This window comes from Larimichthys crocea, chromosome XIX, assembly GCF_000972845.2.
Source record: "Larimichthys crocea isolate SSNF chromosome XIX, L_crocea_2.0, whole genome shotgun sequence".
Taxonomy (NCBI): Eukaryota; Metazoa; Chordata; class Actinopteri; family Sciaenidae; genus Larimichthys; species Larimichthys crocea.
This window is the reverse complement of record NC_040029.1, coordinates 8,140,686-8,157,850: the sequence shown is the minus strand read 5'-3', so window position 1 is coordinate 8,157,850 and position 17,165 is coordinate 8,140,686. Positions and strand designations below refer to the sequence as shown.

The window sequence follows — 17,165 nt, the reverse complement described above, 5'->3', positions numbered from 1 at the left end:
TTTATTCTCCTCTCACTCTTCACTTTGTTCAGACTAAACTGACCTGGTTTCATCTGAGTTTTAACCAGTGCTTCCCAGTTGTGTTTTCCTGCTTGATTTTTATGTCAAGAAATAATAAGAAAACTCCAAAATGCTGAAGAGGTTCACATATTTTAAATGTTTAAAGTTTCTCTCCCTGTTCAGTGAAAGTCCTTTGAAGCGTGTCAGATCTGTTGGGTTCCTCGGTGAACTGTGATCTCCTGATCTCTCAGGTCTTTCCGGAGATTACCATGAGGGTTAAAGTCCAACCTTTGACTCGTCAAAGCGTTTCTTGGCTGTGCGCTTTAGTTCGCTGTCGTATAAGAAGTGAATCTTAGCCCTGGTCTGAGGTCAGGTCGCCCTCTGGGGAAGCTTTTTTTTCTCTCAAAGATCTTTTTGTATTTAGTCCCATTTATCATGCTCAAGTTAAGACTTGGCTGCCTGTTGCTAAGAAGCATTCAAACACTGTTACCTCCATTTTTCAGGGGTGCGACTAACTGATTAATTCTTTAATTAATTCTCGATTTTATTGATTGTTTTGTTTAGAAAAGAAATCTTGAAATGTCCAACTATCGTCTATTAAATAGATAAGTAGATTATTTATTTTCTGTATTTTCTGTACAAAGTTGCATCACTTCTTCTAACAACACTCTGAGGAGACCAATTTCTGTGATCTTGAAAGTTTTCTCATTCTTTCCTGCTCAGTTCGGGGTCACTTGTGTTGTGTTTTATGTTTCATAATGCATCAAACATTTCTCAATAGGTGACGTCAGGCCAGTTTAGCAGCTAATAATACAAAACTGCGCTGTTGTGATGGTTTTGCAATCGTCTTGATGAAATAAGCATCTCTCCAAGTACCACCATGATGACAGACGTTAAAATACAGCAGCTACAGACTGGTAGGTTTATTCACAATTTGATTTTTATTGTGGACTGTATTGTTGAATCCTGAACCTGTTCCAAAACCAGAGCTAAGAGGTTCCTATTCCTATATTTTCTATTCGAAGCAACGATTGCAGAGTTTGTTTTAACTTCACCTCCTGTCTTACTGTCATATTTTAGCTTGTAGCTAATCTCGGACATATGCAAATTTATTCTGAATTACATTCCTGTACTCTGGTAGTTTAAGTATATACACTTCTCACAGAATGTTAGGAAATATTTGGCTTTTGGGTGAAATTTATGGAAAAAGTGAAAAAGTTCACCCTTCAGTGATATTACATCGTGAAAGTAGGGCGTTTAACTAGGAGCATGCAGTGGTCATTTCTTAGCCAGAGCTAACAGCAGTCACAAAAAAATGTCAACGTCTCAGTAACCTTGTGTCCTTCGATTACAGCTTGACAACATCGTCTCATGCTGTTCACTAGTCGACTTATTGCAACCTTCCCTCCTGGGTGCATCCCGTTTGAAGCCTCGCATTGGCAAGGAACTGTTGTTTGACTGTTGGGTGTCGTCTTGGACCTAACGTTTCGTGAGCGGTGTAAGTTTTCAAACACAATCAAATTTCAAGTTTGTCTTTGTGCTGTTTACAATCACATATGTGGTTTAAATGCTTTGCATATCATCACGGCATGCCAACTTTTCTGGAAACGGCACTGTACTGCTCTGTAATCTATTACTGTTGCAGTAAAATAATACAGTACAGAATGTAGTAAAGCACAGAGAGTTCTAAATATATACAATATTTATACTTTTAATTGTAATAACTAAAAATTGACTTAGTCACTTTTACTCTTAACTACTAGTCAATGGATCCCACACATTTTATAGCAGTACTCTTTAATGAACAATCACAGTTACAGGTGAAAATGTTACAATAATCAGTTGCTTACAGTTTTTCTGCTGGCAAGGTGAAACAGAGGATTTTCATTATATTAGAGTGTACTGGCCCGTGATATCTACAGCACAGCAAAGCAATTTATCATAATGGTTTCCATTATCACTATCTACAGCTGAGTGCACTTCCAAAGCAAACAAATGCTGGAGAAAAACATGCTTCCAGATCCTTTGGAGTACACGTCAAGCCTTAGAGAAAACAACTTGACTTTGTATTGTACTGAAATCAAATAATAGATCCAATTAAACATTAACGAGCAGAAAAAACAAGCCGGTTTGTGTATAAGTAAGTCAAGAGGCATCTCAACAGCTTCAGCACATCATGTCACATAAACACAGCTATATACACAAATTAAACACAAGGAAACATGCAGAAAACAAAATCAAAATCAAAACATGCATAACAGTTAGCTGAACATAGTTCAGAGTATTGGATGTGTCATAAGCACAATGCCATGAAGAGGCATTACTTTGGGCCCACGCTCAGGTGCCACACTGACACACAGTGCCAGGAGGCCAGAGAGAAGGCGCTTCTTCAATACACACAAAGGTTCTCTCATCAACGGCACGTGTCCTTGTACAATTATTCATTATTTGTACAACGTAACACGTTTTACAGGAAAGAAACCAATGGGCTTTATGTAGCTGGCTTGTGATGAACTGTGTGACGAGCTCACTGTAGACTTTCACTCCTTGGCGGCCACTTTGAACTTGCGTTACACTCCAAACCAAAGCTAGCAGTGAACACTTATTATTAAATAATCCAGATCAATTAACAGTTAGCATTAACATTTTTAATTTGTCTGTATATCTTGGTAACGACTAATGCTGCATTCAGACGTCCAACTAATAAGTGCAACACATGTCTGAATTACAATGTTTGGACTATTGAACAGATCAGATCAGGTCGGAAATGTTAGTTACGTAAGTGCTCAGGTAGCCTCAGCGGTTATATTTTCTCCTTGTGGTAAAGTTTCGAGCTAACGCACTGTGGCCAAGGAAATGATTTTATATTTTGCGCTTAAAAATCTCAAAGCTTTACACGTTTGTCGCAGTTGTCGTCATTATTTCTTCACTGATTCCAAAAACTTGGCAGAGCTTCGGTATTGCATTAGACATTCAAAGTGGCCGCCACGGCATATTGGGACTGACCCAAATATAAAACATGGTTGGGGTCCATCCACTCAATTTTATGACTTAATAAAAACAGATTAGTTAATGATAAAACATCCATTTTCTACTATTTCAAGAATTTTATATGTGACTTTAAAGGATATTTAAATATTTCCTGACTTAATAATAAAGTAGCTAAAAAAAAACAAACTTGAAATGAACCGACCCCAACCTTACCGGAAACAAAAACAGTAAACTAAATATTTTGTACATGTGATTTAACTGGAGCTCCTGTAGAAAATAAGCCAGCTTCAAACCCAAAAGCGCAGATAAAGAAAGAAGTCATGCCGCCTAAAGTAGGCAGACGACTCCTTTAGTTTCATAACACATGTGAAATAATTGTCTCAAAGCAATTTCCACAAGATTAAAAGTTGGAACATCTCGATCGGAACGCAACTGTTGTCAATGCACTTCATCATATAGCAATACATCAAGAGTGTTTGATAAATATAGATCAACAAGTCCATGTACTGTATATAACATCAGCGACTTACTTAATGATACAATTTGTATCAAACAAGGTTTTTCTCCGTCTAGCATGGATTCAGCTGGGATCTGCTACAGACGACAGCACAGGCCGTTGGCCAAAAAAAGCACAGCTGTTAAATATATTTACACTACATACATGTTGATTTACCGATGTGCAGATGTTGCTGTGTCTGTAGCAGATGCCAGAGATGACCCAAAATATAGGGCCAGAGAGAGAGAGAGAGAGAGAAAGAGAGAGAGAGATAGCAGGAGAAAGAGAGAGAGAGAGAGAGAGAGATGTCCCTTACTAAAACTAAGGTACACACGACAGGGTCACCCATCTCTACAGCTACAACTCTGACCGTCATCTCAAATAAGACGACCATCTTTCACACACCCATTGTTGTCAACATGGAAAAACCCCCACGACACACACACGCACAGAAAGAGACTAATATAATACACAGGCCTCGGCCAAAGACGGTCATGTGATGGATGGGCGAAGTACCTGGTGGGAGATCCGCCACATGACGAGTGTGTAATCTCACCGGTCCAGCACTTAAAATCTGAGAGTGAGTACGATGCACATACGGTGTGTGTGTGTGTGTAGTCCCTACATCACAATCTGGCCGTAAAGGTGGTGAAATGATTGAGTAACTCTTCATTTCAGTCATATTGGATGTATGCAACTCACTCAGTTATGGTTTGGCAGTAAAACAAACGAAAAGTGCCTGAATTTGTAGTTTTTTTTGTGAATCTAATGAAATAAATAAAAGAATAAGCGGGCAGAACATCTCCATAAGTCGCACTTTTTACGTCAGAGTCGAATGACTCGCTCTCTCCACACTAAGGTTGATTTAGTTGTCGCTGCGCAGTGACCAGAGCTGGATTTTTGGATTATCTTTAGCATTTTATATCCTTGAAACGTATGCATCGTCTCAGTAATGTCATAAGAAACAGACAATCCAAAAGCGTTCCAGTGTCCCAAACGGTTTGTTTTCCAACGGGAGGTTACGTCTTCCTTCATTCTTCAGTAGCCTGTCTGGGCTTTCTCCGCGAGGATGGCGGCTGCCAGCTGCTGCGGGTCGGTGATGTGAGGGCTCCTGGCCATCACCCGGCTCACCAGCTCAGAGGGAAAGATGTTGCACAGGTTGACGTACACTTTCTCCCTCGCGTCCCCGTAGCGGCTGTGTGCGGGGGAATCCGGGTGCGGTGGCATGTAGGTGGAGGGAGCAGCGTGGGAGGGCACCGAAAGGTGAGTGCTGTGAGGTGGATACGGTGGGAGGGGAGTTCCTGACGGATGAGGCGGGTGAGGGGAGTGGGCTGGAGGCGGTGGGTGGTTTAGGTAGTGTGTCGGGGACGGGTGGAGAGCTGGGTGGGAGGAGTGGTGCTGGGCGTAGCCGTCTTGTGCCCACGGAGGGGCGTGCCAGGACGACTGGCGTGTGTCTGGCAGGCTCTGATAGGCAGACGGCTCGTACCTGGACGGCGGCAATGGAGGCTGCCTGTAGTAGTTGTCCCAGCTGGGCAGAGCTTTTGTCCGGTGGTGATGGTGTGACGTTGACAGGTGTTCGTACAGATGGGAGTCCGACACACTCTCTGCTCGTGTGGGGCCCAGGCAGCGCCCAAGAGGAGAGCCAGGAGGGTGAGGGTTGGACTGGGGCAGGGAGTGATAGTCGCCTGGGCAGCTGGAGCGAGCGACCAGCGGCTGGTGCTGGAGGTGAGGCGGTAAGGGGTAGAGAGGGCGCTTTGGAGGGGCCTCTGGTGAAGGCTGATCGTGGGCACAACTCTGGCCACGCGCCACACTCAGATGGTAGCTGTGTACTCCGGTGTTAGACGAGTGGCTGTGTTGGATATTTGTGTAATCGGCCGGATGAAGACCACAAAGTTCATGGTTTGACGCGGTGTGGTGGGGGTACAGCCGGCTGTGGGGATTTGCAAAATGGACGCTGTCTTCCAGTAAAGCATCTGGAGGGCATCCGGGACACGGCCGCTCACTGTACGAGTCGCAGCTGCTACCGCAACTCACGCTGCTTTCGCTGCCGCATTCAGACCCCGTTGAGCCCATCGAGCCCAGCCGCAGGTCCGTGTCATTGGGGAAGCGACAGTCTGGGCTTCGTCTGGACGACAGGCTCAGGCCAGAGTAGGCACGCGTTACCGAGTAGTAGCTCAAGTCTGGAGACTCACAGTGAGGGTAAAGGTCATGGCTGGGGGCTGATAGGCCATGAGGAGTCGCTGCTCTGGACTGCTGCTCCTGGGCGAGGTTAAGACCAGATGGAGGGCCTCCTCCTGGGGCTGGAGACATGGTTAGACCACCGCTGCTGCTACTGCCACATATACTGCTCTTCTGGCTCTCTGCTCTCCCTTTTGCCAGCAGCTTCTCCTCGGCATCGCTGTACGACAGAGCTCGGATGCTTGGGTCCGACTGCCTTTTCGGAGCACCTTTTTTCGCCTCAATGCTGCCAGCTGGCACACTGTGGCTCTTCACCAGCCCGGCGTCCCCCTGGTTTTTTGTGGTAACACAGGTCTTGGCACTGGCACGCAGCTCATCGGCGACGGCACGCTGAGGCTGAGCGCCTCGTTCCGGGTGGTAGTACTTACACTTGTGGCCGTAAGTGCACTTCTTTCCTGTAGTGCAAAACAGAAGGTGTCTTAGTGCGTCGTAAAGCTCTAAAAACACCTTGATAATCTTTTCCAAGTAAAAACAAAATTAAACAGAAAAATGTTCTCACCATATGGACAAGGCTGCTTCTTCTGCTCGGGCATGACGGGTCTTTTCCTCAGGAAGTTGTCTAAGCTGGGGCCGTGACGACCAAGAGGGTCATCCGGGGGCATGAATCTGAGAGACGATCAGAAAGGACGAGACAGTTATAGTTTAAAGTCCCCGTGAAGTCAAAATTAAGTATTTTTATCACATATGTCACCTATTTCGGACTTAAAGGTTGCCAAGTAGCACTTACTTGTCGTTGACAAAGGAATACATGAGCAGCCGCTCATCAATGAACTTCTTCCACTCTGGTTTCTCATTAGCGAGGTCTCTGTAGTTATCGTTGGAGACGATGATGCCGTCTGACTCATAGGCCAGCTTCACAATGAAGCGGTCGTCATAGCAAACCACGCGGCGACCTTGGACACGCCGCGAGGGAGTGAAGACGAGGATCTTTTCCTTCTCAAGGCGACGCAAAATCTCCTGATCTGTATTGGCGGGGAGGATATTTATGATAAGGTTCTGAGGAAAATGCTCTGCCGGAGTAGTCTTCATGTGTCAGACAGCCTTGAGCACTGACCTGTTATCGGAGCATCAGGGCGGGACTGCTCTTTCCTCCACGCAGGCACAAACACCGTGATGTCATGATGGCCACGCTCAAGGAACCAATCCACAGCCAGCTGGATGCCCTGGCAGGAAAACACTTCCTTGTTGCCATGGCTACAAGAGACATAAGATAATAACAAATGAACATTTTGGGGGGCGATAAACACACGATGATGTAAAAGTCATCACTTCTGCTCACCTCATGGCGACGTTGCTGCCGTCCACCACGATCGGTCGCAGGTTGTCCTGATCGCACGGAGGGTCTGACGGACATGGCGAGTCCGATCTCTGCCCGTCCAGCAGCTCGGAACAGCCGCAAGAGGAAGAGGAGGACGAAGACGATGAGGTAGACGCTAAAGATGCAGCCGGCTGCTCGCTGTCTGACTTGGTGCCCAGTTTGACCAGCTCTCCCAGTATGTCGTTGATGAGGGTGTCCGGGCCAAGCTTGGACAGCACCAGTCGCACCGTCTCCTCAGAGTAGCCCAGCTTCAGGGCAAACTCCAGCTTCGCCTGGTACTCCTTTCCACTGGCCTCGGACGCTGGTTCTGATGATGTGGAGGGTTCCGGTGGGTGCTTGCATGGGGAGCCGGGTGACGACTTGACCGGGGTGTCGTGTTCAAGCTCTGATGAGAGTTCAGAAGGGGGTTCAGGAGGACCCTCAGTGCCTAAGTCCACACACTGGGTCCGACAAAGCGGCTGGTGGGCGTTCTTAATGTGAGTTAACCCTCCCTCTCCTCCATCCGGGTCGGGGCCGGCAGCGAGGGTGGCGCTGGAAGGCGGCGCCGGCTCGCACTCTGCATCAGACCCAGCATTTTCCTCCACCGCTGCGGGTGTAGGGGAATTGGCGGTGCTGCTGTTGCTGCCGGAGCTCTCCTCCTGCTCCTCCATAGCAGGGGGCCCGTCAGCGCCGCCAGCCTGCCGGTCAGCCCCTGCTACGTGGAGATACTCCAAATCCAGCCCCAGGTCGAGGATGTGGCCTGCTCCTGCCTCCACATGGTCCTTCTGGCCCATGGATCCGTCACAGACATCCAGCTGACTGCTGCCCTCTCACAAAGCTCGACTCATCGGTGCCTGAAAAGAGAACAAAAAAGGAAGCTCGAGTGAGCGTGAAAACCCAACAACAGAGCCTGAACTAACTCCGAAAGTTCAAGGTAAAGTCTTTTCTAAAGATCAGCAAATAAAAAGCTCTTGTTCTCCGAGCTGAGACATCACTTTAACAATGAGAAGTCTCTTGCCTGAACATTCGGGTGAAAGGAAAGCATGACGTCTGACAACTGGAATGCCTGGGACTGAGGCTTTATTGTCACATGATAATTTAGAGTCAACACTGACTGTTATTTTAGGAAAATCTGACAGTTCACCTTTTGCCTTTACATGTGGCAACAGACTCCAACGTTACCTGTCCTCTACTTGTTCTTAAAGTGTTTCCTTCTGCTTTAGTTTGACTTGTTTTATTGATGACGCACAGTTGTTTGTCGTTGATGTTAGATTAAGTCCCGGGCTATGACTAAAGACTGGAGTTTGGGGGTGAATTAAGTTACTATTTTCATTCGGCGTCAAAGCACTGCTACATTACAACGTGTAAAAACTTATCATAAGATAGTTATGCAAATTCTCTTGGTGTCAGGTGAAAACAGGCATATCTGATAACTGGAATGCCTGCAAGATGAGAATCTGCTTTCAGGCTTTATTGTTACTGTTGTGGAGAAATCGCTGGAAGTCAATGGTGGGGGTCAGGGGGAAGAAAGTGTTCAGGAGCCTCTGATGTCTTATGCTGTAATAAAGAAAGTGTTCAGGAGCCTCTGATGTCTTATGCTGTAATATTTATTAGCGCTTGGCCAAGAAGATTTAGAGTTTAGGCTTGAAATAGGCTGGTTATCAACCAAAGCCAAACTACTACTACTGCCCACACATTCCCCTGTGTCACCTAAGGGCAGCAAATTAGTTGTACAGGTACTGTGTATGATAATTTAGAGTCAACACTGACTGTTACTTTAGGGAAATCTGATGTTTCACCTTTTTTTTCCCACAGAATATTTTTGCCTGAACTTCTCTGGAAGTGTTTACACTGGCTCCAACTGACCATAGAAAGTAAATGTGTTGTTTGTTTTGCCTCAAGTTGTATGCAACTCCATGTCTTCTGCCTTAGTTTGACTTGTTTTATTGATGACACGCTTCTTTCTTTTTTATCTGTCGTCGATGCTTAGGTTTAGTCCCGGGCTGTGATTAAAGACTAGAGTTCGGGGATAAATTGAGTCACTTCGTTACAACATAAAAAACAAATATCACAAGATATTTATGCAAATCTTCTGTGTGTGTCCTGAAAACAAGCATGACATCAACTGTAATGCCTGGGAAGTGCAAAGTGATTTGCATTTAAGCTTTATTTGTTATATGATAATTTAGAGTCAACATTGACTGGTATTGTAGAAATATTTTTCGCCTTAACCTTCCTGACATTGTAGGGCTCTGAGCCGATGTTTACACTGGCTCAGACTTGCTGTCGTGGGCAGTTGGGGACTCCGTCGAGACACAGGCTGGCGGACACAAAGAGCCATGGGGGCCTCTCACCCTAATTAATGGACTCCCGCATTTTTTTTTTTTTTTTAAGTCTGGCCTCTGTGTTTTTACAGGCCCACGCCACAGCACATTAATCTAATGGGGAGGGGGACAGAGGGTGAGCCGTTTACAAAAAGACAGCGAGCCGTTAGAGATGGGGCAGACAGACCCTTCCCCCCTCCTCATTCTACCTGGTAATTAAGGTCCATATGCTTCTTCCCACTGGGGTGGCCGAGTCACTCCGAGGGGCATTGAAGACGTGGGATCTGGTTAGGCTAATCTGATTGGTGTCAGAGGTTTAGCTGGACACAAATTACAAGGAGCACTTTGGTACGTTAATCTGAGATCATGAAACTGATACGTTGATCTGTAGAAACTGCTGTTTTCTGAGCAGACCGGAGTTACGTTTGCAGGAAATTCAGGCTTTCTGACGTCGGGTAAAGTCTCACAGATGTATCTTTCACTGTTGGGCTCGTTTCGTGCATTTCAATGGATACGAAATGTACATTCACAGTTTCCCCGAAGCAGGTCAACATCTCACAACCCGGGAGAAGAACAAGAACCCGAGCCCGCGTTATCTGGACAAAACAGATGATGGAGAAGGGGAAGTGACTTAAAGGGTGGGGGGTGGGTGGGGGTTCGAAGAGAGAGAGAGAGGGGTGGAGTGAGTGCGCATTTTATGAAAAAAGGGGGCTGCCTAGCAACGCGGCTGAGCTACTGTTGCTAAGCTACAGCTGTTGAAAGCATTCTCTCCCTTCCAAATGCCAAGACAGAGGCTGCGGCGTTGAGTCGGCGACACACACACACACACACAGAGATTACAAAAGGTCTGGTGTGGAGGAGGGAGGGGCTTAAGTGTGCCTCACTGGCAACCCACCTCGCCACCCAAGACAGCAATAAAGCTGCAGGAGTGATTAGGACCGGGACCTTGGCATCAACCGATGTGGGCGCTGATGGTGCCCATGAACACAATGTGACTCATACTGCTGTGGAGTGAACTGACACAGCCGAACCATCTTTCTTATGTCTCTCTAAAGGTTTGACATCATCCACGGCGCACGCATGACATCACATCACATCAAGGACGCAAACACAACTGACGACTGAGAAGTTCTCTGACAACTTTTCGTGGGATTGCAACAAAATCGTGTGAATTAACGTCAAACTGTTTCTCAGCAGAAGGGCTCGTCATCAGACTAGACGTGCTGACACTGACCTCGTTAAGTCAAACATTAAATGATGTCACATATTCTGCACTCACCGTCCAAACACTACAGCAGTATCAGCAGATCAGATCCCTAAATAAACCCTCACTACTTTTGGGAGTCCGATATCTGGTCAGAGTCGTAATTTTGTGCATCTCTGAATAATAAATAACTTTATTTATGTAGCACCTTTCAAATCGCAGAGTGCTTTACAATAAAAAAACAAGTTAGCAATAAATCAATAAAATTTTAATAAAACAGTCAGCTAAAAGCCTTGATTTAATTTTTTTAACTTTTTTAATGAAGTTCTTGTACAGCTGCATGTGTTTTAATTGGATTGGTGCCAAGATTCAGGATCTATCAGTGCTAAAATCGAATATTTCAGCCTTAATCAGCATCAAAGTTGAATGACTTCTACAATGCAGCTTCATGATCATGTCATTTATGGCTACAACTAATTATTTTTATCTTGGATTAATTATTTTGTTAATAAAATGTCAGATTTTTTGACTTCAACCAACTAGATCTGAGTGAAAATTCACACAATCCTGTGGAACATAACGATGATGAGCAGTTATCTTTGGACTGCACAAAGTGCTCGTCGCCGTTAAAGCCTCTTTAAAATGTGGCTCTTTTCACAGTTTAAAAATCTTCCCGTGTGGTCCGAATTGTGGTATCAGACCTCATCTTTAATGGACCAACGGCAGAGCGAGCGACCTGAGCGGTGCGCGTCTTTCAAAACATCAGCTCCCACACAGCGGCAGTGCTTGGCTTTGATGGAGCCAGTAATGAATATGTAACACAGTCCTTACAGCGCTTTGTATGTGGGAGCTTTGTGAAGAAGTGTGTGTGTGTGTGTGTGTGTGTGTGTGTGTAGAGAGAGGGTTTGAATGGGGGTGCTGGGAGGGGCACAGGGAGGACTAGAGGGGGTTGTCTGGCGGTGTATCGCTGCGTACCCGACACTGTGCAAAACTTATTGTGAAAAGGGGGCCGTCCCAGGCTGAATAATCAGAGTGTGTGTGTGTGTGTGTGTGTGTGTTGGTGCATGTAGACGGGGGCGCTAGGCTTTCCCCGACAGCAGCAGGGCAACAGATGTCGACTGAGCGCTACTCGCAACTGGTGTCTCACACACACACACACACACACACACACACACACACACACACACTCAGAGCAGGAATAAAGACGCAGCAGGACACACACACACACAACATCAGATGTGAAAGTTGCAAACACACACACACACACACACACACTTTCTGAGGCTAGCATCTTTAGCTTGTTTGCTTCCTCCAGCCTCATATAACCCAGATAAGACTCCACCACCCCCGTCATGTCTCATATCAACACTGAAACTCAAACAACTGCAACGTCGGCGTAACAGCTGCAGACTGACACTGTTACAATGTGGTTAAACCAACTCCTGACATCCTAAACCGTCATCAGACATGGAGACTGAGCTGTCCCCTCTTTACACTCAACCCAGGAGAATCCAGTAATTCAGGTTGAGTTTTAGCAGGTCAGCGTAAAGAGTCATTTATAATGCTGGAGCCGGTCATGCAGGAAATACAGCTAGAGCACAGTAAGGGCCTTTTGCATCATCCCAAGGATCAGACAGATCAAAAAAAACTCAACTTACCAGATCTTTAAAGATCAGTAAAAGTGATGTAGGTTAGCTCATTTCTGCAGGTTTTAAATCCTCAAGAACCAGATTGGAGAAACACTGCAGGTGAAAACTGAGAGTAAAAAGTCCCCCTTCAGAGCATCAGTGTCCTCCACACGAGCAGGCAAAGTTGGACAATGAGTGGCAGAACAGATGGACCAACAATGTCTGCCATTCCCTCGATTAAGAGTGGCTGCTTCTCCGCCAATCAGAGCGCGGCGGCCTTACAATGAGGTGCAGGCGGGGAGGGGGAGAGAGGAGGAGTGGCTGCGGGCGAAGGCCTGCAACACCCAGTTTCCCCAAGGCACGCGTATTCAACGCACACACTCAGCCTGAAAGGGCTTCCCCTGTGTGGCCGATGAATCAACGAGGGGTGGGCGGCTGAACAATGGAGCTACACAATAGGAGGCTGGGGAGGGCAGCTGCAGTGTGAGGGGCTGGTGCTATTACGGCCCAGGGCAGCAATGGACAACACCTGGCTGCAGAGCTCCACAGTCACTCTTCTCTCTTTGTCTCTGGAGCTGGAGGGGGGTTGGACTGAAGACAGAAAGAAAAGACCAAGGCTGAGCTTGAAAGACTAGTGTGGCCTTTAAGAGAGTGCAGGCGGAAAGAGGAGAGTGTGGCCCGGTTGAAAGGAGGAAAAAGGGACGAGTGTGGGGGGCGAGGACATCAAAAAGTTTTATGTTAGAGGGGGGACGTGTTCCTCATTGTTGCAGCACACTTCGGGCAGATGACTCGGAAGCACAAATCTTTGCCTTTCTGTCTATTTTATGAGATTACGGGGGCCCGTGTGCAAATAAGCTGAACAAAATAAAGTCACATCCACCGAGGCATGTTTGGCATATGCACACAGGATGTAGATACAGTATTGACAAGTTGGCAGACAACGAGGCACATCAAACATCAGGTTTAACATCTCGAAGATATTTTCTTTATCATTACTGAGACTCTTCGTGAAGATGTGCTCAAATTGTTTAGTTCAGGCGAACGGAGGCGTGTCGTATATACAGAAAAGCCACAAACATCTCAAACAAAACAGTTTTAATGCAAATAAAAAAAGAGCATTTTGCATAGCTGATCAAATCAAACGCACCCTGTTGGATTATGTTTGTTTTGCTGCTGGGCACAACGAGGACTTTGCTCTTGAAACGCAACAACAAGAGGATTTGTGAGATCACACTATTGTAGGAAGACGCTTTAAAAAAATGATCAAAATGAGGAATAAATAATAAATCAAATATAACTGACTTTTCTTAATCGATAATTTAAAAAAATCATGGATTCATTCAACAATAGTGTAAGTTAAAGGCCGAGTACACGACACTGTGGCGGATAGAGAGGGCAACATGTCTGCCAAGATAAATGTTATTTCAGGGAGATAAGAATTCATATCCAGCAGAATTTATCTTGGCAGCCTGAAGTTGGTATGAAATCAAAAACAACAAGAAGCAGCTCGTGGAGTTTGAGTGCGTGTTCTCGGCCCGACCTGCCAAATAAAATAAAATGTCCTTTCAGCGCATCGACGGGAAAACAACTGATTAAATAAGAATGTGCTCAGATAAGGGTGATAGATAGAACAGCTGACCAGCTGCACGGCGTCCAAACACACGGACAGAGGAGCGCTCTGTACGCCATCTGTCCAACAAACAGGTGTGTGCCGCTGCCAACAACTGCTGCAGCAACAGGATGATGAAGATAAGACCTGGCGGACGAGAAGCCGCATAGTTCAGTGTTTTTCAGAGGAAAACAGACGAGGGGGAAAATCCCAGAAAAACTGAAGCTCACGGGCGTCAAACTAATGTAATATTTTTATTATGGACTATTAATCGGTTTGTTCGCTCCACAAAATGTCAGGAAATGTTGATCATGTTTACCTCATGTCTTATTTTTCAGCTGTCACAGAGTCATTTTTACTTTTTCTTTTTTTTTAAATGACTAAAAATGATTCATTTATCATCAAAATAGTTGTTAAAAAAACTGTTTTTGCTTCTTTTGACAGGCCAAAAAAGACTTTTGTGTGTGTGGATCCCATCTGTCAGGTTAAAACAAATACTAAAAATGATTTGCACCCAGGTCTAAACAGCAGAAGGAGACCTGCTGCCCACATGACCCCGCTGACCTCTGCATTAAAGAGGAAAGAAAGCAAACCAGTCCAGATTTTAAGTCGACACTCTGCACGTGGCGTTCAAATCAATACTCATAATGTGGGCAGCTGAACAGATGAAGCCTTTGTGGACAGGAGTCACTTCTTATCTTTGCACGTCATTGTAATGATAAATTAGACATATCAGAGGGGAGATCTGGCTGGTTTCACCTCTTATAAACTGCAAAGAATATAAACTGGGGCCCTGAGGTGAAAAGTTTATAGTGATGGAGGATGGTTGGAAGTTTAAGGAGGATGTTTGACATAAAAAACAGCTGCTCCCTCCTCCTCCTCCTCCTCCTCCTCCTCCTCCTCCCTGCAAATCAGCTGTGAAACCAAACCTGGGCTGCTCTAATCCTCCTCCAGGGAGCCCCTGCTGACTATTGTGTAACAGACAAACAGCAGACAGGTGGAGGACAGACAGACAGACAGACAGGCAGGCAGGCAGGGTCTCCATGAGGCCTCCTTTCCTCCACACTGCGTTTAAAAAACATGATTTCCAGTCAAACCGGTGCAAAGCAGCAGCAGCAGCCGCATCCCCCGCCTGTTGAAGCGGCTACAGTCCTCACTGGTTGTCGGGGGGTGGGAGAGCGCGCAGGGGCGTGCACGGTCCCTGCAAACCAACACCGTCACGACCTCGCTGCAGCTTTCACCCACACCAACCTGCAGCTCCTCCACCAAACTGGTCCCCACGCCTAAACGCCGTGTGCGGGTACTCACCGGGTTCAGGGCCCGCTCACCGGAGCCGCCGCTCGGTTCTTTCTTTCTTTTTCTTTTTTAAGCTTCGTGGTCAAACGAGCAAACGTTCCCGTCACATACTGGCGACAAAACATCCGGCGGGTTTGCAGCGTGACCCAGCCGAAGGTGCGTCAAGCTGGAGGGAGAGAGCAGGGAGGCGACTTCCGCTCCTCACACGCTGTTTCAAAATAAAAGCAACGTCGTTCAAATTTAGAAATGAAAAACAGGATAAAATATGTAGAAGTAGATGATACAGGCAGCACGTTTAATTTTGTATACATTTAAATTTAAAAACAATTCGACGTGAAAAAGCTTTTTTTCCACATTTATTCATCATTTAAACTTGTAATATTATTTGTAAATTTACCATATAATCCTCAAATTAAGACCTAATGGAAGAGGTTTGTTTGAGGCTGAAAGCTTACAGATTGTGTACTTAAAAGGTGTATTTCTTTACAGGAATTGAATTAGTATGTTTTTATTTGTGTTAAATTTCCTGAATATGTGTTTTGTTTATCTACAGTGACAGTGGGTCCTCTTCCATGGAGTCCGACATTTTTTGTACAGTAGCCGAGAGCAGACAAACTACAACCGATCCAGATATGGCCTTTATGAATTGATATGCTTGAAAAGAGAGGGTGAGACGTGGAGAGTATTCAGTTAGTTCTGCGAGCTAGCAGAAAAGCTGTGTCTGTGTGAATCTTTAATCTTTGATTTAAAGGACATAATCAAATAATATTATTGTATTAATATAATAATCGTCATCGTGATGTGAAGAAATCAGGGCTGAATGGAAAAAGACTGTAATAATGTTAAGTCAATGTTTTGGAAACAATTTTGAGGACTGAAGTCGTGTGTTTGAACCTTCGGGGGTGTTAGATTTGATCAAAAAGAAAAAGTGGCAACTACAGCTGCACCTATAGCTCAGTTTGGTAGAGTGCCGCTTGCACGCGGTGAAGTCGTGGGTTTGAATCTTACGAGGTGCCCTGGCTTTTGAGGGCTGCGTCCAAAAGGAAGAGTGTAAACTCAGAGAAAAACATCTCTGCCTGTGTGGACAAGTAGCTCAGATTGGTAGAGCGCTGCTTGGAGCTTCTGGAGTTGTGGGTTCGAATCTTATGAGGTGCAGTTGGTTTTGAAGGCCAACACCCAAAGTTTAGACTTAAGAGCGCTCACGGTGAAGGTCTGACAGCTCACTGGATAGCTCAGTGGTGTTCGTATGTATGCATGTTCGAATCTTTGTTCATATGAATGAATGTATAAATGTTCATATGAGTGTATGTAGAGAGAGAGACTCAAAATCTGTTAAGCAGGTCGTCCTGCTCCGGGGGTTGGGTTAGATCCAAACGAAAGAGTGGAAAATACAGGTGATCAATGATCTATAGCTCAGTTTGGTAAAGTGCTGCTTGTAAGCTGTATAGTTGTGAGTTTGAATCTCATGCAGTGCAGTCAGTTTTGAGGGCTGCGTCCACAAGGAAGAGTGTAAACTGCGAGAAAATCATCACTACCTATGTGGTGCCGATAGCGCAGATTGGTAGAGCGCTGCTTGTAAGCGGTGAAGTCGTGGGTTCGAATCTTGTGAGCTGCAGTTGCTTTTGAGGGCTGCGTCCAAAAGCAAGAGTGTAAACTCAGAGAAAAAACATCTCTGCCTGTGTGGACAAATAGCTCAGATTGGTAGAGTGCCGCTTGGCGCTTCTGAAGTTGTTGGTTCAAATCTTACGAGGTGCAGTGAATTTTGAGGGCTGCGTCCACAAGGAAGAGTGTAAACTCCGAGAAAAAACATCCCTGCCTGTGTGGTCCGGTAGCTCAGTTTGGTAGAGTGCCGCCTGTAACCTGTGAAGTCGTGGGTTCGAATCTTATCAGGTGCAGTGGCTTTTGAGGGCTGCGTCCGAAAGGAAGAGTGTAAACTCAGAGAAAAAACATCTCTGCCTGTGTGGACAAATAGCTCAGATTGGTAGAGTGCCGCTTGGAGCTTCTGAAGGCGTGGGTTCGAATCTTATGAGGTGCAGTCCGTTTTGAAGGCCAACACCCAAAGTTTAGACTTAAGAGCGCTCA

The 17,165-nt window shown here is 45.7% G+C and overlaps 1 protein-coding gene across 2 annotated transcripts; it reads right to left on the bottom strand.

Annotated features, from left to right (window-relative positions):
* Positions 1 to 1,780: 1,780 nt before the first annotated feature.
* Positions 1,781 to 15,368, bottom strand: LOC104929102 (probable ribonuclease ZC3H12C). Of its 2 annotated transcripts, none has more exons than XM_019271149.2 (6): positions 15,096 to 15,368; positions 7,005 to 7,876; positions 6,780 to 6,919; positions 6,453 to 6,687; positions 6,225 to 6,331; positions 1,781 to 6,120 (listed from the first exon to the last, which is right to left on the bottom strand). In XM_019271149.2, the coding sequence occupies exons 2-6, from the start codon at positions 7,814 to 7,816 to the stop codon at positions 4,526 to 4,528; spliced, it is 2,889 nt and encodes a 962-aa protein (XP_019126694.2). In that variant the 5' UTR covers positions 7,817 to 7,876; positions 15,096 to 15,368; the 3' UTR covers positions 1,781 to 4,525. The 2 variants fall into 2 exon arrangements, with proteins under 2 accessions (XP_019126694.2, XP_027147499.1); XM_027291698.1 differs by lacking the exon at positions 15,096 to 15,368 and adding an exon at positions 12,209 to 12,375.
* Between the last annotated feature and the right edge of the window lie 1,797 nt (positions 15,369 to 17,165).

What these genes read in the sequence shown, in the direction of transcription:
- LOC104929102 (XM_019271149.2), bottom strand. Translation starts at nt 7,816, where the DNA reads ATGGGCCAGAAGGACCATGTGGAGGCAGGAGCAGGCCACATCCTCGAC. An exon ending in GGCAGCAACGTCGCCATGAG is followed by an intron (nt 6,920 to 7,004) that starts GTGAGCAGAAGT and finishes TGTCTCTTGTAG; the next exon opens with CCATGGCAACAAGGAAGTGT. An exon ending in CCCTGATGCTCCGATAACAG is followed by an intron (nt 6,688 to 6,779) that starts GTCAGTGCTCAA and finishes CCGCCAATACAG; the next exon opens with ATCAGGAGATTTTGCGTCGC.